The following is a 16,888-nucleotide window of genomic DNA, read 5'->3' as shown; positions in this document are numbered from 1 at the left end:
GCGGGGCCGCGGCAGGGCGGAGGCGCGCGTCTTTATTTCAGTGTTTGAGACCGAAATAATAATGGGGAGGTGGTCGCGGAGGGCGGCGGTCGCGCGGGGCGGCGGTCGGGAGCCAACCTTTGTGCGCGCTGGGAACCGACGTTCGCGGGCCGTCTTTGTTGCCCGCGAAACGTAAGAGGCCTGCGAGCGACAGTCGGGGACCGCGCACAGCGGGCCGCGCATCCCTGCAGTGTGTCCTCAAAACACGTGCTTTAGGTCGCTCCTCGGCCAGCACCTCGTCGTTAGAACCACTGTTAGGTAACAAGACAGCTGTCAGACGCCAATGCCACGTTCTGTTCCTCCTAGAGCTGCCGTATTTCGATTTGTTTCGGTGAACGTTCTACTTGGTGCTGCTGATGTTAGAATAATAGGTGCTGTCCTCAGAGAGCTTACTAGCTAGCTGGAAATCCTCACCAGTTAATACTGGGATCAGAGCTTGACAACGAGAGAGAAAGGCCTTAGGTGATTGACAGAGAGAGGGACACAGGAGCTTGTTAAGAAAATCTGTGTAGCGCGCTCAGCGGCTGGGGAGGCAGAGGCAGGAGGATCGCGAGTTCAGAGCCAGCCTCAGCAACAGGGAGACACTAAGCAACTCAGTGAGACCCTGTGTCTAAATAAAATACAAAAAGGAGCTGCGGATGGGCTCAGTGGATGAGTTCAATCTAAAAGTCAAGCTGTGTGGAGGGGCTGGGGCTGAGGCTCAGTGGTAGAGCGCTTGCCTACCTTGAGTGACGCACTGGGTTCCATTGTCAGCACCACATATAAATAAATATAATAAAGATACATTGACAATTAAAAAAAAAAGATGGGAGAGGGTGCATTTCTGAAAGATGGATGCTAAAAGCAGAGGTGCATAAGCACTGGGGACTGCAAAGAGTTTGGAATGAAACGTTGAGAGAGAATAAGCTGGGGTACCTGTGAACCCAGAATGTAGCACTGAAAAATGCACTTTTTGGAGTGGTGTAATGCTTGAAGTGACAATAGCTTTCTTTTATTCATAAAATATCAATCATGTTAAGGATTTGATACCAACATGTAAGTTAGAGGGGTCACCTGGGCAAACAGTTATGGATGGGGTGGCAAAGAGGGAAGCTGTCCTGGGGTGAGTTCAGTAGGGAGAAGAGGAGGTAGAGATTGTAGGTATATGTGTAATGGGCTCACTTGATGCTTTGACTAAATCCCTTGGGGCTTTGAAACTTAGTGTTTTGTTCTTTTTTCCAACCTTCTTCTTGACCACCTCCTCCCTGATCTTTTCCCTAACCTTCTCCTTCCTGACCTTCTCCTCCCTTATCTTCTTTTCCCTAACCTTTTCCCTGATCTTCTCCTTCCTGATCTCTCTTCCTAAGCTATCAAAGCAATAAACCTTTTTCCCTTTTCTCAAAACCAGGTCTTTGTTATTGGATTGGCATCTGGGACAAAGAACAAGCTTTCAGCAACATATGTATGCATTCATTCAAAGACAAAGTTCCCACTTATGTGTAGTAGACAACTCTTGGAGAATTTGGGCTATGAAAGGCAACAGAAATGAGGTGGGAGGGAGAGGAGTATATGGAATAAGGAAAGACTTTTTAGAATGGAAGATTTACAACATGTGTACATGCTCATGGGAACAGTCCAGTAGTGAGGAAAAGAAGGGTGATACAGATGAGTCCAACCAAAGTAGCAGAATCTTTGAGAAGGGAATTATATGTAGTAGATAACCAGGAGTTTGGTAGACAACAGCTATGAGAAGTAGGAGAAAACTTAGGTAAGAACATTGAAGGTCAGAAAAAGGCAATTGCTGGAAGAATGCAAAGGAGGAGCTCATTAAAGAGGTATTTTGAAGATAAATCAATAAAAATTGTCATATATTAGGTTGATGAGGGGAAAGGAAGACATTTCCTAGATAAGGTAGTCAAGAGAAGATGTTTTTTTATAAAATACAAATATGAGAACAAGTTTGAGCAAAAATTGGTTTAATACAAGTGGAATGGGAATTGCCTGTGATATAACCATGTAGATATGTCCAGTAGACTCTGGAGCCCAAAAACTTGTCATGTGATGTAGGTTGGCCGTTTGAAGTTACGGGAGAGTGTGTGTGTTTAATGTGAAAAGATCATGCCAACCTCAGGAAGTGGATAGAAAGGAGACCAACAAAGCAAATGGAAAGAAGCCCAAGAGATTTCTTTTATAGATCCTTTACAAACTTTATACTTGCTTTCCAGCTTCCTTGAGTATTGTTTTCCCAGGTTTCTCTATGACTGTCCTTTACCACTTTAAGATAGTGACTCGTCACTTGAAGTGAAGCCTGGATCACCCTATTTAAAATTGCATCCAACTACATATAAACCTGCTCCCATTCATTCACTGTATTTTTCTTCGTAGAACTAACACTGTATATTTTGCTCTTTATTTTTGCTACAGGTAAACTACTCCCTCACTGGAATGGAAGTTCCACAAGAGCAGGAACTTAGTTTGTTTTACTGCATGAAAGAGTCAATATCTAGCTATGCACCTGAACATATATGCATTCCGAACAGTCAATTATTATCTTCTGTCTAAACTGTTTGAAGTGCTCCTAAGTTTGATGACTTATTGAAAATGTCTTTTTTTCAGCCAGCAGTATCTGTTGGAAATGTTGGACAGCTTGCAATAGATCTGATCATTTCTACATTGAACATGCATAAAATTGGCTACTTCTATACCGATTGCCTGGTGCCAATAGTTGGGAACAATCCATATGCAACTGAAGAAGACAATTCAACAGAGCTCAGTACAAATGCTGAAGGTATGTCTTTGGCATGTTCTGTTATGTTACCAAAAGCTCGGTCCTTATCCCCAATGCCAATCCAATAATGAGGACACAGTTTTGAGAAAAAGGAAAAAAGAGTTTAATTGCTTTGCAACAAAGGAGAAACACAGGGGACTCCTGTCCCAGAGGCTGTGAGGCTGTGAGGCTGTGAATGTCCCCATCAACAAGAACAGGGGTTTGGTTTTGTTGTTGTTGTTGTTGTTGTTTGGTACCAGGGATTGGATTTAGGAGCACCCAACCACTGAGCCACATCCTCAGACCTACTTTGTATTTTATTTAGAGACAGGGTCTCATTGAGTTGCTTAGCACCTCACTTTTGCTGAGGCTGTCTTTGAATTTGGGGTCCTCCTGCCTCGGCCTCCCAAGCCACTGGGATAAGAGGCTGTGCCACTGGCTAACAATGGGTTTTTAAAGAGGTGATGCAAAGGCTACTAAAGTCATGGACTTCTGTGTTGAGTTGTGATTCACTTGTTAATTTGGGAGATAGTCATTTCTGAGATCTTCTGGTACCACCCAAAGTCTGGATTACTTCTTTCCTATGGTGGGTGGGTACTCAAGGACTGATAAATCTGCCTAAAATGAGGAAGAAAGGTAATACTGTTTTCCCTGAGATTGGGGCAGAGGAGAGATTAGGGAGGAGCGGGGAGAGAGGAAGAGAAACATGTCTTTTTAAAAATAAGTTCCAGAGGTAGAGCAGCAAGGGCAATTTTCAAAGCATAAAGTAGACACTGTAACAGCTCCACCGTAGTGTGGAGTTCTTCCTTAGTATAAACACAGAAGGTTCTGGCTTAGCATTTTCAATCCTACCCCAGCCAGAGCTCTCTCTTAGTATGCTTGCCGGTGGTTGGTCAGCATGCTTATCTCTCCCACCTGATGGAGTTCCTTTAAATCAGAAAGGACTGACCTGGGCACAGAAGCCACACCTGTGGTCCCAGCCACTCACAGTGCTGAGGCTGGTGTGTCACCTGGAGCCTGTGGCTGGCCTGGATCACAGGATAAGACTTCTTGACAAGAGGCCTGGGTCACACAACAAGACTTCCTCCCACATGACTTCTCAAAAAGAAGAAAAGAAAAGCAGTGTAATGGAAACTCCAGTGAAGATTATGAAAGTGTGTTGTGCTTGTGGTCTGGGTAGCCTTTCAGAGTTCTACTTTTTTCAACTCAGATCTTTTTCCTTTTGTCCTATTTTATTTTCTGTTCTTAGTGGCATATGTAACCATTGCTAGTATTATAGATAGAGGAAAAGAAATTCCAGTAAGCTCAGTGCAATGCTTAATAGCACTGCTTCAGCTAAACCTTGTATTTATCCCCTCAAATGTTTTAGAATTCATGGTAATACAGTATAGATAAATCTCAGAGATTGAGTTGTTCAGTGCTCCTGATATGTAAGTTTTTAATACCATAAGACCATAATTCTTCATAGGCCTATCATGTAACTAAAACGACATTAGCACTGTTCAAAAAATTAATTTTTAAATATTTTCCTATGCATAATCTGTATTGATTTGCCTCAAAATGTCATATAAAGTTTATTTCTCCAAACCAGGATCCGTGCTGATTGTTGTGCCCTTGAAACACTTTTACTCTAGAGTAGTCCTTTTCTCTTCACAAAACCAATTTATTTCCTTGTGCTCTCTTTTGGCTTCTTCCTCTAGCCCCCTGTATTTTCTGAACCTGGAATTAGGTCTGTTGTCTTAATTTGCTATGAGATAATATTTTTGGCCAGAATACATAAAAGGTGGTATTGTTTTCATATTACGTCATGTCAGGGGCGGCGGGGAGTACTAGGAAACAGGATCTAATAACAAAAAAGAATTTCATGATTTATTAATAGAGAGTATGAGACTTGCTGCTATTGAAAATGGTATATCTTGTGCTCTAAGTCTTACCCTCCATCCCTATAGATACATGCTTTTTGAACCCAGATCTGTTAATTTGGACTGCTGTAGGATATTTGGACAGAGACACAAGATACCAAGGCTGTCAGCAGGAAGCAGTTGTATTCAGTGCCCGCACTGGCTCAGCAGATTATCATCCAAAGGCTGAGCCCCTAGCGTAGGGTTGCATACATAGCCTTATATATTTTTTGTTAGTTTTCTTTATGTTCCACATGAGGTAATATACATTTCTGATTAGGCATTTACTTCTGTACTACAGAGTAACAACAGTGTTGCAGCTGAGCTATGGTAGGCTCCAACTGATGCAGATGGCTCCCTGTTATCTTTTTCTGTGCTGAGAAAATCTCTACCACAGGATTAAAGGGGTATGTCACAGATCAGAGGCCTGAGTGGCCTGTGCCTTAGTCCTTTTTCCCTGAATTTATTCGCGTTTCATTAATTCCTAAACTTCCTGTTCTAGTCTCTTTGGCCTGAGTATAGTGGTATTTAATAGTCTTCTGAGTGTGGTATAACCCCTAGTCACACCAATCACGTATGACAGTCCCCCAGAAACTTTTAACAGGAGAGACCTGACCCACCAAAGGATATGCCCAAACTAGGTTATTTGTAATCCATTTATAGTAATCAAAAACTTACCCCTTAGACAGGCGTGGCGGCGCATGCCTATAATCCCTGAGACTTGGGAGGCTTAGGTAGGAGGATTGAGAGTTCAAAGCCAGCCTCAAGAACTTAGTGAGGCCATAAGCAACTCATTCAGACCCTGTCTCTAAATAAAATATTAAAATGGACTAGGGATGTGGCTCAGTGGTTAAGTGCCCCTGGTTCAATTCCTAGTACCAAAAACTGACTCCTTGCCACAGTGGCCTCTTCCTCTGGATTGAGTGACTCTGTTATGCCCTCAGTTCATACAAGAGCTTCTCATTCACAGAGGTAAGGTTGGACAAGGGGCCTTTAGCCTCTCTAGAGCTGGCTTCTTGTAGAATCTGGTGAGAGCTATGAATCCTTTTCCCAGAAAAAATACACACATGCTGACTCACAGAAATTTTTTGTTATTCGAGGTCTTTTAAAAACTCCAAAAGAACACAAACTTACCTACCTAGTTCTTCTGTTAATCCTAGTGAATATTACTGTTCTCAGGAGAGAAGAGGGAGGAATATCAGACAAAAAAGTGTAGCTTTCTTATCATAATACCAGAAATTTCCAGGGAAATACGTCTCTGGTTTAGGAGATATGACTCTCTGTTAACTAGGCTGGCCCCAAACTCAAGGGTTCAAGCTGTCCTCCTGCCCAGCCTCTGCAGTAATTAGGACTACAGGAGTGTCCACCATGCCCGAGTTAACTTATGAATATGTTCCATAGAATAAAGCTCACTGGCACACATTTTGAGTTACTTCTAAAATGTTTTATTTTAACCAATTAATATAGTACATATATTCCATATTTTAGTTTCTGAAAATACTTAGATGTAAAAGCTATTATATTCAAATTTTATTTTTTATCATTAATAATTCCAACATTTAGGACTGGGGTTGTGGCTTAATGGTAGAGTGCTTGCCTACCATGTGTGAGGCACTAGGTTCGATTCTCTACACTGCATATAAATAAATGAAATATAAAGGTCAATCAACAACTATAAATATATATATTTAAAATTTTTTCAACTTTCAGAATCCTTCATTTTAACTATTGTATGATTTCAGTTTCTTCTTTTCCTTGTAGTATATTCATTGCCTTCAAAGAAGCTTGTGGCTCTTCAGTTAAGATCCATTTTTATCAAGGTTGGTATGTTATATTCACTTCTTAAGTTTATTAAATTAAAATGTAATGAGAAAATATCGAGTCGGTATCATTAAGAATTCAAAGTAGGGAGGGGGTGTCAGGATGGGAAGGACGGTGAAATGAGATGGGCATCATTATGCTGTATACACACATGTATGATTACACTACCTGTGTGACTCTGCACCATGTTCAGCCAGAGAAAGGAGAAGTTGTGCTCCATTTGTATGCAATGTGTCAAAATGCATTCTAATGTCATGTATAACTAATTAGAACCAATTAAAAAATAAAATTTAAAAAAATTGAGTATCTGTTAAAGTACCTATATATCAAAATTATGCTCTGAATCCAACTTACTCCTCCAGTGCCACCACCTGTACTACCACTCAGCCTGAACCACTCCTCATCTCTTAAGCCCATTTTCACTCTTGCCCACTCCCTGCCATGAACCTTTTCGTAGTCTTTTAACAGCAACATTAATGATCCTTTAAACCAAGTCAAATCACATCAGTGCTCTCTTTAGAACCCTCCTGTGGCTTCCTACTTACTCATAGTGAATTCATAACCCTTTACCAAGCCTTCAAGTTTCTGATCTGGTACCTACTGGCCACATGTAGCTATTTATTCGTTCATTTATTTATTGGTAGTGCTGGGGATTGAACCCAGTCTCCTGTGTGCTAAGCAAGGGCTCTACCACTAAGCTCTACTCTCATCGCCCCTACCATGTAGCTATTTAAATGTTAATTCATTGATTTAAAGTAAATAAAATTAAACACTGGGTTCCTGGGTCAGTAACCACATTTCAAGTTGTCTGTAAGCACACATGTAAAGAGCGTTACCACACTCAAAGAGTCCTGTGGGACAGCTACTATATTTTATATGCAGGCTCTGACCTGCAGCCTCCATAGCTGCTTGGTTGTTCTTCAGACACTTGCCCTTCATGCCCAGCTCAGAATCCTGCCGCTGATTCTCTGCCTGGAATGCTTTTCCCCTACAAAGCCAAATGGCTCGCTGCCTTATTGCTTAAATGTTGCCTCATCAGAAAAGCTGTCCCTTACCATCTTCTCTGCTCCTTTTTCTGTATTTATGTTCTTCAGAAATTATCACTTCTTGTCATAACATGTTTATTATCTTCCTCACTAAGAAAAAGTGAGTTTCCTGAGAGAATTGACATTATGGTGCTCACTCTGATATCCCCAGTACCTAAGACAGAGCTTTTCACACAGGGAAACTATCAATAGATATTTATTGAGTGGGTTATTTGAAATGACTTAAGGTATATGTGTTCAGGAGGTCAGAAATACAGGATTTTATTAAGGTTAACTGCATAATACTTGTTTTAATTTTTTAGTGAAGTAAAACATACATTTTTACAAACCATAAATAGCTTGATGAAATTTCAAGAGTAAAAACTCTGAAATTAGCCTCTAGATGAAGAAATAGAATAGTGTCAATGGGTGTGTAGTGGTGCATGCCTGTAATCCCAGCAGCTCAGGAGGCTGAGGCAGGAGGATTGTAAGAGTTCAAAGCCAACCTCAGCAGAAGCAAGGCACTAAGCAACTCAATGAGAACCTGTCTCTAAATAAAAAACAAAATAGAGCTGGGGATGTGGCTCAGTGGTTGAGTAGCCCTGAGTTCAGTCCCTGCTACCAAAAAAAAGAGAGAGAGAATATTGTCAGCATTCCAAGGGCTGCCACAATGAGTCCTATATAGATGGTAACTCAGATTGTACGCTGTACTGTGTCTGGCTTTCTGTAATCAACATTCCCCTTGTGCGGTTCATCTATATTGTTGCAAGTAGAAGTAATTGGTTCTCACCTTCATGCGCTATTCTGATGTATAAATAAACCATAGTGGTCCATTGCACTGTTGATGCTACATTCGGTTTTTCCATTTGAGGCTATCGTGAATAGTAGTGTTGCTGTGACTTTATTAGTATTAGAATCACTCTTTTTTTTTTTTAACTTAACAATGCCATAAGGAAAGTTGCTCACTGATTCTCTTCATAAACAGAGACGGTTTAAAAATTAAGGTGGGCCATTCAGATACTTCTAAATGGATTTTTAGTAGATGGAAATGACTTAAAAATAGCAAAAATTGCTGAGCATTGATTCTTTACTGATGCTATGCTAAGCACTTTATTATCCCTTTAATCCTCACAACAAGCTGAGGCAGGCACAAATATCATTTCATTGTTTTTCTAAGGAGGAAACTGAAGTCCAGAAAGGTTAAGGACTTTGCCTGAGATGCAGAGTCTGGAAAGGACCTATGTCCTACACCCAGGCAGCCTGACTTCAGAACCTGCCTCTCTTAACTATTATATTATGCTACTCTCTTCTTTCTAAAGTTAACCATTTTTACCTATATTTTAAATTTAAGAATTCTCATAAAGTGAGTTTTTCCGCTAAAATTTATAATCCATATTCCAGATTCACCAACTTCACATCTTGTTGTCGAACCCACTTGATCTCTCTTTATGCATGTGAACACACAATGCGTAAACAGTGTCCTTCTGCCAGGCAATCCAAACACAGGCTAGCAACATGGTATTGTCCCCCAAATGCTTCAGCACACAGCGTTCAAGAAGGACAGGGCTTATGTTATGGCCTAGTGGTAGGTGCTTGCCTAGTGTGTGTAAGGCCCTGGGTGCTCCAGCACTAGAAAAAAACTAAGTATAGTCAAGATCAAGGACATTCTCTCTCACAACCACATTGTCGATACCATATTCAGAGAATAAGCATTTCATGCCTTGTTCAGAAGTATCATCCAGGGTATTCTGGTTTCCCCGCTTGTCCCCAAAATATCCTCCAGTTCTGGATCCAGTCAAGGTTAACATGTTACATTTCTCCATTACATCTTTTAAATTGGTGCCCCTCCGTGTACAGCTGGCCCCCTTCCTCCTCTTCTTCCTAGTGTTGGCTTGTATGAGGACTTGAGGTCAGATGTTCAGCATTCTCAGTCACCTGATTGCTACCACACAATCAGATTCCAGGCAGAAATTTTCTGGCAAGAACACTTCATAGATGACCATGTGATGATTATTACATAACAGTAGATTTCTTAAGCAGAGAAATGAGACATTTTCCTTAGAAATATAGATTCCTTACAGTTGGTTTATTTTGTCATTGTAAAAATATATCAAATAGTTTACAGCTGTTTATCTTCCATTTTCAATTTAAAAACATTAAGTGGATCTGACAGTACTAATAATTTTAGTGTCTAAGTTATTTATTGTTATCACATAAAGTGGATAATGTAGACGCTGTTCTTCTACCCTAAGATCTCACTTTCACATTGTCTGTTTATTCTCTCAATGTACACAAAGTATAAATCCAAGTCATTCTGTGAAAAGCTGCTCTCCTGGGTGCAAAGCAGTGGCTGTGCCAAAGTCATCGTCCTTTCAAGTACTCATTCCTACCAGCGCAATGATCTCCAGCTGCGCAGGTATGTTCTTGACTTGGTTATGGTATTTGGTATGGCCATTTTAGAGGAAGGTGAAAGAAAGGTAAGAAATGAGGGGAGTGTAGTTAGTAGGTCCTCACAGTTAGGACTTTGGTGGAGAGCGAGCTTTGGAACCATGCTGTTGGTATTTACTTGGTAAATACTCTTGGTATTAGTCAGATGCAAGGAACATGAGAGAGCAGAGAAAGGACCTGGGACTTATTGATTGAACCTTTTTAGTGCTGTTGCAGATTGAACCCAGGGCCTTGTGCATGCTGGGCAAACCACACCAGGGCTATGTTAATTGCTAACTTTTGAGAGATTACATTGATGTTTCTATTTATTTTCAAAATGCACCCATTTGTACATGCAGAAATCCAGTTGCCTTTAAGTATAGCTGCCTAGCCTGTCAGAGTGAATTCTTTAATATATGGCAGAGTATCCCAGAAATAGGATATAAATGATATTTTGTCATTGTCACATAGTTAATAAGATATTATATAGAATACTCTTATATTCTGAATATTGACTTTTAGTTAATTTAGATCATAAATTTTATCATCTATACACCTGTAAAATCAGGGTGAAAAATATCAATAAGCCCATAGTTAAACTTTCAAAAGGAGTTAACTTCTAAGGTTCTCGCCACAGACATTTCAGACCCCATTGCAGAAGGGAACATAGCAATAGAAAGTGGGTTGATTTTCACAATGGCTTTCGTTGGTTGAAGTTTTCCTTTCTTTCACTCCCTCCTGGTATGTAAGCGTCAAGCCAGGTGATGTGTTCTGCCCGAGTTGCCCTTCCATCATCAGCTAACGCATAACTTGCCTTATACAGTAGAACATGTGGAGACCAAGATGATATTGGTTAAAAACTGATAATATTCACCTTAGTATTCATGTTTGTAATTTTTGAAAAGGTGATTATATATGATTGTTTCTAGTACTCCCTTCCGGTACCTGCTTACACCTTCTGTGCAAAAAAATGTTCAAAATAAAATACAGAGCCTTAACTGGCAAGAAATGGAAAAAAGTCCATGCATCCCTCAAATGGATGATTCTGAGTTTTGTGTCCGTGTTCCAGGAGGAGGGATCACAAAAACACTCTATGATGAAAGGTGAGTGTGTCTGTTTCTCACTTTACTTACAAGTTAAAGTTGCTTGGCATTGTGATTCACATCTGTATCCAGCTCTGAGGAGGTTGAGGCTGGAGGATTACTTGGAGTCCAGGAATTAAGACCCTGTCTCCAAAAAAAATTTAAAGTAATTAGGAGTATATTGGATTTTTTTATTGGAACTTTGAAAATGTGTTTATAAAATAGGTACTATGCTAGAGATCTTGCTTGTAGGGGAAAAATTTAAATTTGGTTATAAAAGACATGGTTCCTGAAAAGCCATATTTGGTGCTGTATTGGTGTGTGACATTTTAGGGATTCTGATTATTCCACATAGTTTCTCCAAACACTGTCTTTAAATGGCAGTAAAATACACATAATATAAACTTACCGTTTTCATTGCTTTTTAAGTGTACAGTTAAATGGCATTAAGTGTAATCTCACCACATGTCTCCATCGCCCTGCCCACTTCAAGAATTTCGTTTCCTAAATAGAAAACCTGTACACGTGAAATAATTTTTTATTTTTTTATTTCTGTAAAATTGCTAGTAATGTCCCCACTTTTTCATTTCTAAATTTATTTGTCTTATTTCTTGTTAATCTAAAGATTTGTCAGTTTTGTTGATCTTTAAAAAGATCATTGATTTTCTGTTTCTATTCTTTTACTTACCTGCATTGTAATCTCTTATTATTTTCTTCTTTATGCCAGCTTGCGTTTGCTTCTGTGTGTCTCTCTCTCTTCCTCTCTCCCTTCCCCCCTCCCTTCCTCGCTCCCTCCTCCTCTCCCTTTCTCCTTTCTTCCCCCACAAGGTGTAAAGTTATTTATTATTTGTAGAATTACTGGGTTTTCTTGACAGTACTGTAGATCAAACCCAGGGCCTAGCACATACTAGGCCAAAAAAAAAAAAAAAAGCTCTACCACTGAGCTAAAACACAGCCCTTTTTATCTTTATGTTAGGACAGGGTCTTGTTAAGTTATCCATCTGGCCTCCAACTTGTGATGCTCCTGCCTCAGCCTCCTGAGAACTGGAATCATCAATGCTTGTTTTGTGGCAAAATATATGATCTATCCTGGAGAATGTTCTATATGTATCTGAGAAAAAGTATTGCTGTTTTGTTGGAGAGGGGGGTGGTATATGATCATTAGAACTGATTTATAATATTGTCCAAGTCTTCTTTTTCCTTACTAATTTTGTGGCTAACTTTCTGGCCATTGTTGAATGTGGGGTAACCCAGTCTACTATTGTAGGATTATTTCTCCTTCATTTCTGTCACTGCCTCATACATTCTGAGACTGTTATTTTGCACTTAATATGGTTATGTTTGTTATGTCTTATTAATGAATGGACCCTTCCTAAGTGTAGAGTGACCTTAGTCTCTTGCAGTCTTTGATTTAGTCTGTTTGGTCTAATGTTGGTGTGGCCGCCCTTGCTCTTCTTGGTTTTTGTATGCAGAGCATCTTCCATCTTTTCACTGTCACCCTGTGGTGTGTCTAGCAGCCTGTGGTTGGATCCTATCTATGTACTTCTCCATTCTGCCAGTCTCTGCCTTTGGGTTGAGTCTCAGCTGTTCACATTGAGAGTCATTACTGGTGAGGAAGGACTTCAGCCATTTCAGCCTTGCTTTCTGTGTGCCTTGTTGTTTCTTGATTCTTCATTTCCTCTGTCACTGCCTCCTCTTGTCCTCCTTGCAGAAGTCTGCCTGGTTTCCAAGAGTCGATAGTTGTGTTACCTCCTCTCTGTGGTACTTAAGTCTTCACTGGTCATCTCCTGGACTTCTGTCTCTGGCCACAACAGTTTACTTAATAGCAGACTTGCTCTCCAGCAATAAAAAAACAGAAACTTGACAGAATAAACGAAACAACTGTTCCTCGGACATTACAGCACAGCCTGCACCAAGTCTCTGAGAGCAAACTTGAGGGGTCCGGCAGTTGCTCAGCTTCGGCTGACAGCACTTTCTGCACTGCAGGCCTGCAGGGGGCGCCCCAGCAGAGCACAGCCTCCTGCCAAGTTGAAGGAATCAGATGGGACTGGGGTGGCCCAGGGGACTGGAAATCCATGCAGAGAACCAGAGAGCAGGGGGCTGCTTGCCTGAAGGGCCTGGGGTCTCCTTGGGTCTCTGCATTATGCCATGTGTAAGTGAAACACCATGAATAGTTGAAAGCTGCCCAAAAAGGTAGCCGCAGTGCCCCAGAAATGTGAAAGCTAGATGTGCTCAGCATAGACTGTCTGGAAAATGCAGCCTAATCTAAAGAAACCATGTTGTGATAGTCTTGTCACCCAGAAGTAACTCCATTAATTTTTTAACCCATTTTTTTTTGCAAACTTCTTTATCGTTAATCAAATGTATGTATGTGTGAGATAATACATTTCTGACATTTTTAACACTGATTAGAATTCATCCTATTCGAAGAATTTTCACAGTTTTAGTTTTTTAACAAATTTTTTACTCATTCATTACCAAACCATGTTCAGTACAGTTAAGCATTAATTGTGGTAAAAGAATTTTTGAAATTGAAAAAAGTGCGTGAGATCATATGGTGTACAATTTTGAGTCCTTTTTTCTCCTTCAGTGATTATCTTGAGTATTTTCCAGTTTATTTACAATATACATATTTTGTTTTTCCTTATCAGAACAAATATTTATTCCCATCTCTGCAAAAGATAATATTGGTTATTCGATAACATGGTGGTAACATGGTGGTAACGGTGTGGCTGATCGGAGATCACACATTTAATCAGTAGAAGTACACTTGTACTTTAATAATTGGATATATCTTATGCTAGGTTTTAATGTCCTAGAGTGTAACAGAAATAGCCCTCTTCCGTCTTCCTCTGTCAACAGTGGATCGTGTGGTGATATTAAAGCTGTTGTGCTGCCCTGGCAGAAGCTCTATACAAGCTGGAATGCTTACAGCACAATCAGGGAGGCTAGCCTTCTCTAAGCAGCCTTTGCTGAGGCCACTGGAGCAGAAGCACTTAGCAGCTAGAATTTTCTGAGTATCAAAATTCACAGTATTCCCTATAAAGATGGAAAGTTTCTAAGGGGCTTGAGAACTGCAGGGTGGAGTGGTGTGAGTAGTGCTGACGACTTCTGCCCTTAGCTCTCGGAAGCCTGAGGTGCTGTGGTAAACTCTCCTGGTGCCTGACTTCTGAACTCACAGAGTCTCCTGTCTTAGAACCCTGCTTAGGACCCCACTCTCTGTGGCTGTCAGTCACGCACTCTCAACTTTCAACATTACATTTTTCTCCTAGTTCTTAGTTTTAGGGTGCTTTTGCTTTTGTTGGTTAACTGGAAGCTTTGTGTTGGTGTTCTGCCGTGTCACCCCTGGCTGGGGGCACTTACCCATGATAGTAGGGAGGCTATTTGGGAGTCAGGAAGACTAGCCTCAGGTCCCCTCCTCTGCCACTTGCCAGATGGAAAAACGCGGAGCAGATTAACTATACTTTCTGTCTGTCTGAACCTCTTGCCTCATGTTAGCTACTGACACTTGCATACTATAATCTGTATGTCACCTTTAAGCACATTGCCTCCATTACCTCCTTTAAACCTCACAGCAGCCTGTAAGGTGGGTTCTGATGTCCTTTCATAGATGAGGGAAATTAAATAATTTGACCCATGTATTTGGTCAGTGGAGAGAAAAAAATCAGATCCTGGCATTCTGTCCTTGTTCCCACTAATTTTAAACTGATTCATTTAGAAAATGGAAATGATTACAGCTTCCTCAAGAAAGTGTTGAATCATAAACTGCAGAAAGTGCCTGTTGGAACAGTCACCCAGTAGGTGCTGTCTCTGAGAAGTAGCAGGGAGTTTTCCTCTCTCGAACCTTTCCACTCTCCAAGTTTGCCTTCACTGAGTTAGATTACCAAGAACAAAGATGTTGTTTTGTGGTTTTTCTTTCAGTCTCTTTGCTGTGGTCCTTCTGAAAGTCACTGTCTTCCCAAGTAGGTCTGGGGAGTAGTTCAGAACAAAGCTCACATGTTATTGCCAAGCACAGCTGGGCTGTGCAAGGACAGATGTCCGTGCAGCTTTGGGGCAAGGCACAATCTCTACATTCCCTGGCTGGTTGTTCTAGGCTCCTGTTCCTGCCCCACATCTACAAGAGTATATGTGGGCCCCTGGGAGACAGTGATTTTATGGTATGGTATCTTTTCCTTGCCTAAAACCTGGCAGGTTATCTTGCCTGTAATGCTGTCACAGTAGAATTATCTACAAGTGGAAGAATACTGAATTATTCTTTTTATTTCTTGTAGCTGTTCTAAAGAAATCCAAATGGTGGTTCTGCTGAAATTTGTTTCAGAGGGAGACAATATCCCAGATGCACTAGGTCTTGTCGAGTATCTTAATGAATGGCTTCAGATAATCAAACCATGTGTAAGTCTTACTATACCAGCAACCTCTGACTTGTCTGCTCTGTATTCATTAACTTGCATTTTATATTCTATGTAAGTAGATCAAATAAGTAAAAAATTATACTAAATATAGACATATCTCTATATAAAATTAAGTTTAAGCTGAACTTTTGAAAGTAAGATAGTTAACCAGTCTATTTATAGTTGCTTCATTTTCCAGAAAGGAAAGCCCCAGATTCTATATTGAACACATTATTCTTGTTATATTAATTAATCAGACACATCCATCTAGGAAGGTCTTCTGTGGAATTCAGGATTGTTTCAGAGAAGTTTTCGGAAAGTATTGCCCTGTGAGCAGTGCTTCTTGTAGCGATTGCTTGTCAAAATGAAGAACTTTCTGTATCTTGAAAAATGAGCATGACAGCCCAGGGAAGGGGCAGCTATTAGCCTGCTTTATACTTTTTATTCTTGCTTTTTTTGCCAAGAAGAAAAATGATGCAATTACTTCTGTTGTTCAGAAATTCACACACCCTTGATCTTTGTGAATTTCATTCTAGGTAGTAGACTGTCTGCAGCCTTTCTAACATATCTTTAAGATTTGGAACTTGAAGGAATTTATCTGTATTTTTAAAAAGATATAGAAACTTACTGCTTTATTTTTTCTAACAATGAAAACCATGTAAAAGAGGAACTGAAAGGGAGATTTGATGGTAAAATTGAAAGACTAAAGTATTTTGTTCTTCAATTACAGAGTGATGACCCTGCAACATCTGCCTTGCCGTGGAAAATCCCAAGTTCTTGGAGGTTACTCTTTGGCAGTGGTCTTCCCCCTGCACTGTTTTGATCTGTTTCTTGTTTTATACCTTATTTATACACTTATGCCAGCACAATTGTTATTTAACAGCTGTTAAATAATCTGTATAAAGAATGTGACTTTGCTAGAGTACATTAGAAAAAGGATGAGCAAAAGATCTTTGGCTGTAATTTTCATCACATGTAACAAATGTAAATTTCATACAGTAAAATTTTATTTCCGGAGTGATTCTGTCTGAAACGAATTTTTTTTTAACATTCACTATTTCTGCTGTGCTAATTCACTAACCTAGTGACATGAAATGACACATTTATTTTTACCTACTACAGTTCTAGAAATCAGAAATTCACAACTAGATCTTACACGGCTAAAATCCAGGTGATGGCCGGCTTTTCCTTCCAGAAGCCCTGGGGAGAGCCCCTGCCCACCTTCAGGAGGGTGCCACAGTCTTTGGTTCATGGCTTCTTCCACCAAATCAAAGCCAGCAGCTCAGATCTTTCTCCCTCTTTCACATCAGAAGTCTTAATGATTCTAGTATACCTACCCCAGTAACACAGGATAATTTCTCCATCTCAAAGATATTTTACTATAAAAGAAATAAAAATCGTTCCCCTTGCCTAGTACACACTAGCTGCTGTTTACACAGGGTCTTGAGCAGCTGTG

At 40.2% G+C, this 16,888-nt stretch overlaps 1 protein-coding gene across 2 annotated transcripts; it reads left to right on the top strand.

Annotated features, from left to right (window-relative positions):
• Positions 1 to 151: 151 nt before the first annotated feature.
• Positions 152 to 16,453, top strand: Psmg2 (proteasome assembly chaperone 2). 2 transcript variants are annotated; one of them, XM_015506053.2, is made up of 7 exons: positions 152 to 171; positions 2,635 to 2,806; positions 6,448 to 6,506; positions 9,830 to 9,948; positions 10,889 to 11,062; positions 15,313 to 15,433; positions 16,163 to 16,453. In XM_015506053.2, exons 2-7 carry the CDS (start codon positions 2,698 to 2,700, stop codon positions 16,253 to 16,255), a joined length of 675 nt encoding a protein of 224 aa, XP_015361539.2. In that variant the 5' UTR covers positions 152 to 171; positions 2,635 to 2,697; the 3' UTR covers positions 16,256 to 16,453. The 2 variants fall into 2 exon arrangements, with proteins under 2 accessions (XP_015361539.2, XP_048662681.1); XM_048806724.1 differs by lacking the exon at positions 152 to 171 and adding an exon at positions 276 to 297.
• Positions 16,454 to 16,888: the final 435 nt, after the last annotated feature.

This window comes from Marmota marmota, unplaced genomic scaffold (genome assembly GCF_001458135.2).
Source record: "Marmota marmota marmota unplaced genomic scaffold, marMar, whole genome shotgun sequence".
Taxonomy (NCBI): Eukaryota; Metazoa; Chordata; class Mammalia; order Rodentia; family Sciuridae; genus Marmota; species Marmota marmota.
The sequence above is the reverse complement of the archived record's forward strand: the minus strand, read 5'-3'. Positions and strand labels throughout refer to the sequence as shown.